The sequence below is a fragment of the Pelodiscus sinensis genome, chromosome 14, assembly GCF_049634645.1.
Source record: "Pelodiscus sinensis isolate JC-2024 chromosome 14, ASM4963464v1, whole genome shotgun sequence".
Lineage (NCBI taxonomy): Eukaryota > Metazoa > Chordata > Testudines > Trionychidae > Pelodiscus > Pelodiscus sinensis.
This window is the reverse complement of record NC_134724.1, coordinates 34,637,699-34,647,162: the sequence shown is the minus strand read 5'-3', so window position 1 is coordinate 34,647,162 and position 9,464 is coordinate 34,637,699. Positions and strand designations below refer to the sequence as shown.

The following is a 9,464-nucleotide window of genomic DNA, read 5'->3' as shown; positions in this document are numbered from 1 at the left end:
AAGACTTCTACATTTGATGATCTCTGGCCAGCAGGAGCTGAAATCACACAGGGGACCTAGCGGCTGGGACTGGCTCCATGAGCTTGTAGGGCAACGATATGCAAGAGGGGGCTAGCAGGCAACCCATGCTGAACCTCTGCCCCACAGGTGAAGAGAGGGCTGTGGTGGGGAGTTCCCGGCCTTTGATGGAGTCTCTAGCTCCCCGCCCACCAGGATTCTCTTAAATCCCCCTTGCCGGAGAGGAATGCAATCCACGAGCCTCAGCTAAGTACTTCTGCAGAGCAAGTGTCCTGCTGTTGGAACGCACCAGATTCTAGCTGCTTTCAGGCACGCTTGGGACGGTTCCTGGGACCCAGTGCATCCCGGTTCTCCACTCAGGCCTCAGCTTACCCCCAGCCCTCCATTTCCAATGGCACAGGTTAGCTCAGGAGACTTCAGGGGCAAACGATTCCAGTAACAGCGGACAGAGGTTGGTTTGCTATGTGGTTACGGTTCGGACAAAGATTCCCCAGCGTCTCCCTTTATTCAGTGCACCCCTCACCCCGGCAGCGGGGGTCAGAAGGCAATATGGGCTCCTGGGTCTCCAGTGTGCTTTGGCAGCACATTGCTACTGCAGGAGCAAGGGGTGCTGGTCATTGCTACACCAACGGTCAAGGGTCTGGTTCAGACCTCCATCCCTCCTCGTGGGCCAGGAAGGCAAAGCAGCCTCAGAGCTGCAGCTGTCTCCAAAGCAATTGGGGGCTGGGCTGGCCCTGCTGAATGTTTGAGCAGCCAGCACTAAGTGACGCTCTTTCCCAGGACCCCAGCAAGCAGGGGGCAGTCCAGCCCTTCCCCTCCTGACCCTTGGCTCACCCTTTCCTGCCTCTAGCCTGGCCCCTGTAGTTGAGGCCAGGAGGAGGGCTAGGGTACAGCCATTACCCCAGCTCTGTAGCAGCCAGAGATGCCCCCTCTGCTTTCCTTCCCTTAAAAAACTCTTCAGGCTGCACACAGGGGAGTCTCAGGGTTGGAATCCCACCCCACGAATCAGGGCCTGACTCCACCCGATGGTCATTTATACCTGTGCCAAGTGGCACAAAAAGCTCCTGTTTTGAGAAGGTGCCAGACAGGGGAGCAGCAGGCCCCGATCCTGCTGTGGCTCCAGCTCCTCACAGCTCTGTAGGCGACTCCTCTGGGAGTTAGGTGCCCAGACACCTTCCAGGGTCTTGGCCTACTGAACGAGAGCTCAATCTCCACTTCTCGGGGCGCTGCCACGAAAGGCGCACCTGGATACCACCTGGGTCAGAGAGGATGGACCAAGACCAGAGTGTGTGTGTGTGTGTGTTGGGGGTAGACAGGGTGAGAACATGTCAAGCTGTTTCCAATGCAATTGCGAATAGGGGAGAATCTCACCACCCAACCCCCAGCTGCAACGCTGGACCCCCTTCGCCCCAAGCTGGGCGCTTGTGCGGCCGCTCAGGAGAACTTCAAATGCCACCTGGCTGATTAGCAGAGCGCCCACAGCACGGGTTTGTATTTCCACTCGTGGTGCACATGAGAACGTGCCTCAGGCCATGGAAACAATAATTCACAAACGGCTGGGAAAATAAATTGCACGTGGATAGAACAGGTTCAAGGGAACATTGTACTGGCCCCATTGCATTGGCTGTTTCGGTCCCTTCTCTGCCGAGGGTGCATCCTGCTTGCTCAGGAGTGTGAGCGAGATGGGCACAAAGGAGAAATGCTGCAGAAATGCTCACTCATCTCACTTACCTGGAAAATTTCAAACCTAGCTCCTCAAAAGGGATTTAGGTGCCTAACTCCCAAAAAGTGATATTGGCATTGGAAAAGATTCAGAAAAGGGTAACAAAAATGATGAGGGGTTTAGAACGGGTCCCGTATGAAGAGAGATTAAAAAGATTTGGACTTTTCCACTTAAAAAAGAAGTGACTAAGGGGGAATATGATAGAGGTCTATACAATCATGACTGGTGTGGAAAAAATGAATAAGGAAAAGTTATTTACATAATATAATATAATATAATATAATTATAATTAATTATAATAAATTATAATTAATAAAGAACTAGGGGTCACCAAATGAAATTAATAGGCAGGTTTAAAAGAACAAAAGGAAGTTTTTCTTCACTCAGTGCACAGTTAACCTATGGAACTCCTTGCCAGAGGATGTGATGAAGACTAGGACTTTAACAGGGCTCAAAAAAGAGCTAGATAGATTCATGGAGGTTAGGCCCAGCAATGGCTGTTAGTCAGGATGGGTAGAAATAGTGTCCCTAGTCTCTTTTTGTCTGGAGGTGGTAGACAGGGGAGGAAGCATGTAAGGATTACCTGTTGTGATCCCTCCCTCTGGGGCACCTGGTATTGACTACGGTCGGCAGACAGGATACTGGACTGGATGACCATTGGTCTGACCCAATATGGCCGTTCTCATGTTCTTAACTCCCTATGGTCACCTAAATCCCTTTGAGGATGTGCTGGCCCAGGGGCATTGTGAGAGAGGCTGCTTCCAGGCACTCAGCACTCAGCTGAATGGTCCAAGGGTTTCTTACTGATGAGCGTTGGTCCATCTGCCCATCCAAGGCCTGGGTTGCAAATGCTCTTGTGAGCACACAGTGCGTTCAGAATAGTGATAGAAATGTAGCCGTGTTGGTCTGGGGTAGCTGAAGCAAAATGCAGGACAATGTAGCACTTTAAAGACTAACAAGATGGTTTATTAGATGATGAGCTTTCGTGGGCCAGACCCACTTCCTCAGATTAAATAGTGGAAGAAAATAGTCACAACCATATATACCAAAGGATACAATTAAAAAAAATGAACACATATGAAAAGGACAAATCACATTTCAGAACAGGAGAGGGATGCAGGGGGGGGGGGAAGGAAGGAAGGTAAGTGTCTGTGAATTGATGATATTAGAGGTGGGGAGAGTGGGATGTTTGTGAGTTAATGGTATTAGAGTTGATAATTGGGGAAGCTATCTTGGTAATGGGTAAGATAGCTTGAGTGTTTGTTCATTCCTTTTTGGAGAGTGTCGAATTTTAACATGAATGACAGTTCAGAGGATTCCCTTTCAAGTGCAGATGTAAAAGGTCTTTGTAGCAGAATGCAGGTGGGCTGTCAGTGGGGTGGCCTGTTACAATCCCTGGTATTTCTCTAGGAGAGACTCAGCCATTTGGAGATCCACCCCCAGGGCGGAACCCCCTCGCAGACAGCCCCATGTGCCCTCTCTGGCCCGGGCCAGGGCTGTGTCCCTGCTGCAGTCTGTCATGGTGCAGTGTGAGGAGGCTCAGATGGTGATCACGGTGCACAGGGATCTCTTTGGGACCGGGCGCCTGATCAGAGCTGCTGTCCTGAGCCTTAGCCCGGCCACCTGCCGGTTCATGTCCCTCGATGCTGCGGCGAACACGGTGACCTTTGTAGCTGGGCTCCATGAGTGTGGCAGCGCCTTGCAGGTAAGGTAGCTTCAGATGGGTATCTTGAGCCATCCCATCATGCAGGCCTTAGCAACTTTCTGTGATGCATGGTGCTGTGATGTGTGGCTCTAGGCCCATCTCTTCTCTTAGCATCCAGACACCTGACTACCTAGAGCCATAGGCTGAGTTTCCAGTTTCCCCTGCTTGCAGGGCTAAAGAGACCACTGCTATCAGTTCCCCTTTGAGTGATGGCCTCTCCCTTGAGACCCGGGAGCTGAGCCATGCCCCTGGGATTGTCCTCTTGCAAGGAAGGGGAGATTTCCTGTTCCAGGAAGCAACAGCAGTTGTGTTGCTTGTTCCTGCCAGGAGACCGGTGACTCCCAGCAGAACTGGAGTGGCCAAAGGGAGTGAGATGTCACTTGTCTCCCAGAACGTGTCAGCCCTATTGGCAGGAAACTGGCTCGTCCACAGTGACGGAAGGAGGGAGCTAAAGCAGTAGAGATGGTGAGCACAGCTGCAGCACTGGGGCCTACAGGATGTCGTCCTTGGGCGTGAGCTCTGAGACCTCCCAACCATGGTTGCTCCATGAGTTGAAGGGCTTTCCATTAATAGGAAATGTGTCACTGGGTCTCTGCCTGCCAAGGGTGCATTATTAACCCTTCTGTGTCTGGCTCGTCCCAGATGACCCCGGACTCCCTGGTGTACAGCACAAGCCTGAACTATAACCCCACCCCTGCCAGCAACCCAGTGATCCTGAGAACCGGCCCAGCTGTGATCCCATTGGGTACCACTACCCCAGGTGAGTCTGAGACGCCCAGTCCCCTCCCTCCCATTCGGGCCCTGCTGTGGGCACCGGCTCAGTGACTGAGGTTTGCTCCTCTCCCAGGAAGGACAACGTGAGCAGTAAGGCCATCAAGCCAACGTGGGTTCCCTTCAGCTCCACCCTGTCTGCAGAGGAGAGGCTGGGTTTCTCCCTGCGCCTGATGAATGGTAGGTGGGAGGCCCCTTCCAGGAGCCCAGCCCTGCTTGCCTGCTCTGCTCACGGTGAGCTTGTCTTCCAGATGATTGGAGCGCGGAGAGCACCCCCAATGGCTTCCAGCTGGGGGAGGTCATGCACATCCAGGCGGAAGTCAGCTCTGGGAGCCACGTGGCTCTGAGGATCTTTGTGGACAGCTGTGTGGCCACCCTGAGCCCGGACAGGCACTCCTCTCCCAGCTATGCTGTTATTGACTTCCACGGGTAAGAGCTGGGAGCCCTCCTGAGTCTCAGATCTACCTAGCGTGGGTGGGGCTCTTCCTAACCAGACTCTTGTGTCCAGGTGCCTGGTGGATGGGAGATCAGATGATGCTTCCTCTGCCTTCGTATCCCCCCGGCCCGGGCAGGACATACTGCAGTTCGTGGTGGATGTGTTCAGGTTTGCAGGAGATGTCTGGGAGCTCACCAAGTTCCTGGCTTCCGCTTCAAGTGCGTTTCCTCACACTAAGTGCTGGTGTCCCCTGCAATGGTCCTAACTCATCCACTTCCCTCCAGATCTATCTCACCTGCCACCTGAAAGTCACTGCAGCCGAGCAAGCCCCAGACCCCTTGAGCAAGGCTTGTTCCTACAACAAAGCAGGCAACTTGTGAGTAGCCTAGAACACCCTTGGGGAGGGATAGGAACAGCAGCCTGGCTCAGACTTCTCCCCTATTCCTGTTCTGTGTCAGCTGGTCTCCAGTGGAGGGCACCAGAAACATCTGCAGGTGCTGCGAGACCGGGAACTGTGCGTTGATTGGAGGACAATCTGGGAGAGTTGGCCCTGTGGACAGACGGCCAAGGAGGCGCTTCCAGAGACATGTCGCTTCCAGGCATGGTAGGGTCTAGAATTGGTGTTAATAGGTAGAGACCTAATCACCACACAGCTCTGCTCAGAGCCAGCTCTGCTAGCCAAGCTGAAGGTCCAGGGGTTGTCTGAAATATGACTAATGAAAGACACCATAATTTCTTTTCCCTGATACAGGTGACCCCTTGGTGAGGGAAGCTGAGGCAGATGTTGTGGTAGGACCTCTAGTTATCTTTATCTTTGCCTATCCTTGACAAATGGTGGTGGAGTTTCACCTCTCTCCATCTGTGCATGTCCAGCTAGCAGCAAGACACTACAGGGCTTCCGCAGTAGGGAGAACACAAATCAGCCTCCAGCCACAGCGCCCTCAATGTGAACCAGACTCCAAGAGGGAGTGCTGGCTGACTCTAGCCTTAGGTGATCTAGGGTAACTTCCCCCTGATCCTTGTCTAATGCAAGCAGGCTAACCAGGTCTTTCCTCCTCATGGACTAAAATCCCCTCCCCTGGGCGTTCTGCGACTCTAGCCGTGTAGGCCAGAGGGCTACAGGCCCCAGGCAGAAATGGGCTCAAAGATCCTGTTTGTGCTACGTCTGGGCCATGACTTGCAGATCTGTGAGGCCTGCTCTAAGCTGACCACACAACCAGGGCAGCCTCCTCTAACCCACGTCTGAAGGGCTCTGTGCCCTCACAGTGGAGAATGCAGCCGACCCTCCTCTGGGCCAAGAGCTCGCTTGCTCAAACAGAGCCCAGGCTGGACAAACAAGAAGCCCTGTCTGCAGGGGGCGGGGGGGGGGGGGGGGGAGGAAGGGGGTACAGGGAACAGGCTGCTGTGCACTTCTAGCTCTCTGTAGCAGCCCCCTTTCCTCAAGTAAATGCACCACTCTGAGCAGTGACCCCTGCAGGCTGGCTGCATACCTCAGTCAGCTATAAAGGTGCTGATTTGGGGGGAGTTAGCTCCTCTTGGAGCACCTCACACTCGCCATCAAATGGCTCTCTCAGCACATGGGGAAGGGCAGGGGTTGCCCAGAAAGGCCTTGGCACAGTATGGAATTCTAACTTGGGTGTCTTGAAGGCCAAGCTGGTGTCTGAACCACCGCACCATTGGCTCCACTACATATTTCCTTGATCCTGCTGTTCTTGTCCCTCCAGCTGAGCCAGCCCCTGTGCTGTAGGTGCACATTTCTTCTTCCTTGGGCAATGTCTACACTGGCAGGTTCTTGTGCAAGAACGCATCCACATGGTCATGTGCTTTTGCACAAGAGCATCCATGGCAGTGTGGATGCTCTCGTGCAAGAAAGCTCTGATGGCCATTTTAGCCATAGGGCTTTCTTGTGCGAGAAACCTCTGCCGTGCATCTTGTGACGGCACGTTGGGGGTTCCCCGTCTCCTGCACCCCGAAATGGCACAAACAGACTGTACCAGCCAGTGGAATTGAGGGTGGTTTATTGCTCCTCCAGCACAGCGCAGCACAGATGTAATCTGGTTACAGGAACTGGGCTAGGATGCCTCAGGCCCCCTTGAGATGGGGGAGACTGGGCCCCTAAACTCCAGCTCCTCTCCCTAGGCTGTCTCATCCATCCTCACAGACAGCCACCAACCAACTAACTAACTTCCAGCCCTGCCCCCCAGCCAAGGCAGCATTCCACCTTCCTTTGTTCCTCTCCATGGGGGGTGTCTGGCCACTGGTTTGCATAGTGACTCATCCTGTTTTGCTGGGTCGTGGTACCCACAGCAGCCAGTGGGGGTTCCCCCAGAGCCAGCAGCATAGAAACCAGCCAGGTACCCCCACTACGTCACACATCTACACTACCTTCTTGCACAAGAGAGCTTACACTTGTTAAAGAGCATAGTTCTTGTGCAAGAAGCCCTGTCTTCCAAAGCCATACTCTAAATCTTCTTGAGCAAGAGCAGGCGGGCAGTGTGGATGCTCTGCGGAAGAACAGTCATTCTTGTGCAAGAACCCCCCCAGTGTAGACCTAGTCTTGGAGTCCTCCCTCTTGGGCCTTGGAGCGTCCCGGGTGGGAGGGGGGCCTGACATCCCTCACATCTCCCTTCTTTCTGTGTTCACCTTGTTCCTCTTCCTCCCCAATGTAGCTGAATGTACCTAGACAAACAGCAGGCCTTGTTTCCCAGCGAAGGCTCTGATATGGCCTGGCTCTGTGTCCCACACAGCTACAGGAGAGATGGCCGGTGCTGCTAAGCCCAATTTAGTAGCCAACTTCCCCAAATATTGCTTCTACGGCATGAGAAGACTGAGTTCAATGCTTGAAGGTGCTGCACCCAACCTGCTGATCTTCCAGCATCTGGGGGTGCCTTGGTGAAAGGTGGCACCATTTATGGGATTTTTTAATAGAAATGCAGCTGCAACCTGCTCTAAACTGGAAAAAGAGCAATTTGATCATGTAGAGCCAAATTTGTCTCATTGGTAGACACTTGATTTGGCCACAGTCCTCTGCCTCTTGACCTAATATTTCTGCCAGTGGGCCTCGTAGCTGCTTGGCAGATATAATGCAGAGAATCTGGGTTTCTTGAGTAGCACAGTGGATAGAGAAGAATGAGGGGGGATTTGATATCCCCTTTGACTTCCTGAAGGGAGGTTCCAAAGAGGATGGAGAGAGGCTGTTCTCAGTAGTGACAGATGGCAGAACAAGGAGCAATGGTCTCAAGTTGTGGTGGGAGAGGTCCAGGTTGGATATGAGGAAAAACTATTTCCCTAGGAGGGTGGTGAAGCACTGGGATAGGTTCCCTAGGGAGGGGGTGGAGTCTCCATCCCTAGAGATTTTTAAGTCTCGGCTTGACAAAGCCCTGGCTGGGTTGATTTAGTTGGGATTGATCCTGCCTAGGGCAGGGGGCTGGACCTGATGACCTTCTAAGGTCTCTTCCAGCTCTATGATTCTATACAGAGCACATTAACCTCATGCATCCATTTGAGACAGCAGCATGGCTGAGACTGGGGTCCTCTGTAACTGAGACCTGGGTTTTATTCGTAACTTGCTGTCAAGGCTGTTCCCCACTCTGGCATGATGAATGCAGAAGTTGGGGGCCCACAAGAGCACTCCAAAATCTTGCTTCACCATCCTCCTAGTAAAATAGTTATTACTAATATCCAACTGGACCTCTCCCATCGCAACTTGAGACCATTGCTCCTTGTTCTGCCATCTGTCACTACTGAGAACAGCCTTTCTCCAGTCTCTTTGGAACCTCCCTTCAGGAAGTTGAAGGCTGCTGTCAAATCCCCCCTCACTCTTCTCTTCTGCAGACTAAACAAACCCAAATCCCTCAGTCTCTCCTCGTAGGTCATATGCTCTAGCCCCCTAATCATCTTGGTTGCCCTTCACTGGACCCTCTCCAATGCATCCACATCCTTCCTGTAATCGGGGGCCCAGAACTGGACACAATACTCCAGATGTGGCCTCACCAGAGCCGAATAAAGAGGAATAATCACATCTCTGAATCGATGGACAATGCTCCCCTTAATGCAACCTAATATGCCATTAGCCGTCTTGGCTACAAGGGCCCACTGTTGACTCATGTCCAGCTTCTCATCCACTGTAATCCCCAGGTCCTTTTCTGCTGAACTGCTACTTAGCCATTCAGTCCCCAGCCTGTACCAATGCTTGGGATTCTTCCGTCCCAAGTGCAGAACTCTACACTTGTCCTTGTTGAACCTCATCAGATTTCTTGTGGCCCAATCCTCCAATTTGTCTAAATCACTCTAGACCCTATCCCTGCCCTCCAGCATATCTACCTCTCCCCCTAGCTTAGTGTCATCTGCAAACTTGCTGAGGATGCAATCCATCCCCTCATCCAGGTCGTTAATAAAGATGTTGAACAAAACTGGTCCCAGAACTGAACCGTGGGGCACTCCGCTAGAAACCGACCGCCATCCTGACACTGAGCCGTTGATCACTAACCGCTGGGCCCGGCCTTCTAGCCATCTTACCGTCCATTTATCTAATCCACATTCCCTTAACTTGCTGGCAAGAATATTGTGGGAGACCGTATCAAAAGCCTTGCTAAAGTCAAGGTATATCACAGCCACTGACTTCCCCATATCCACAGAGCCAGTTGCCTCATCATAGAAGCTAATCAGAGTGATCAGGCACGACTTGTCCTTCATGAATCCATGCTGACTATTCCTGATCACCTTCCCCTCTTCGAAGTGCTTCAAAATGGATTCCTTGAGGATCCCCGCCATGATTTTTCCAGGGACTGAGGTAAGACTGACCGGCCTAT

General features: G+C 52.5%; 1 protein-coding gene across 1 annotated transcript; it reads left to right on the top strand.

The window, feature by feature from the left end:
• The first annotated feature begins 39 nt into the window (after positions 1 to 39).
• LOC102458137 (zona pellucida sperm-binding protein 3-like) lies at positions 40 to 5,976 on the top strand. Its single transcript, XM_075896772.1, has 7 exons — positions 40 to 469; positions 3,152 to 3,446; positions 4,089 to 4,191; positions 4,269 to 4,397; positions 4,469 to 4,646; positions 4,726 to 5,029; positions 5,112 to 5,976. Exons 2-6 carry the CDS (start codon positions 3,261 to 3,263, stop codon positions 4,916 to 4,918), a joined length of 789 nt encoding a protein of 262 aa, XP_075752887.1. The 5' UTR covers positions 40 to 469; positions 3,152 to 3,260; the 3' UTR covers positions 4,919 to 5,029; positions 5,112 to 5,976.
• The last annotated feature ends 3,488 nt before the right edge of the window (positions 5,977 to 9,464 follow it).

Coding starts and splice junctions, on each gene's coding strand:
- LOC102458137 (XM_075896772.1), top strand. CDS start 3,261: ATGGTGCAGTGTGAGGAGGCTCAGATGGTGATCACGGTGCACAGGGAT. Junction 3,447..4,088: donor AGTGTGGCAGCGCCTTGCAG/GTAAGGTAGCTT, acceptor GGCTCGTCCCAG/ATGACCCCGGACTCCCTGGT. Junction 4,647..4,725: donor GCTGTTATTGACTTCCACGG/GTAAGAGCTGGG, acceptor TCTTGTGTCCAG/GTGCCTGGTGGATGGGAGAT.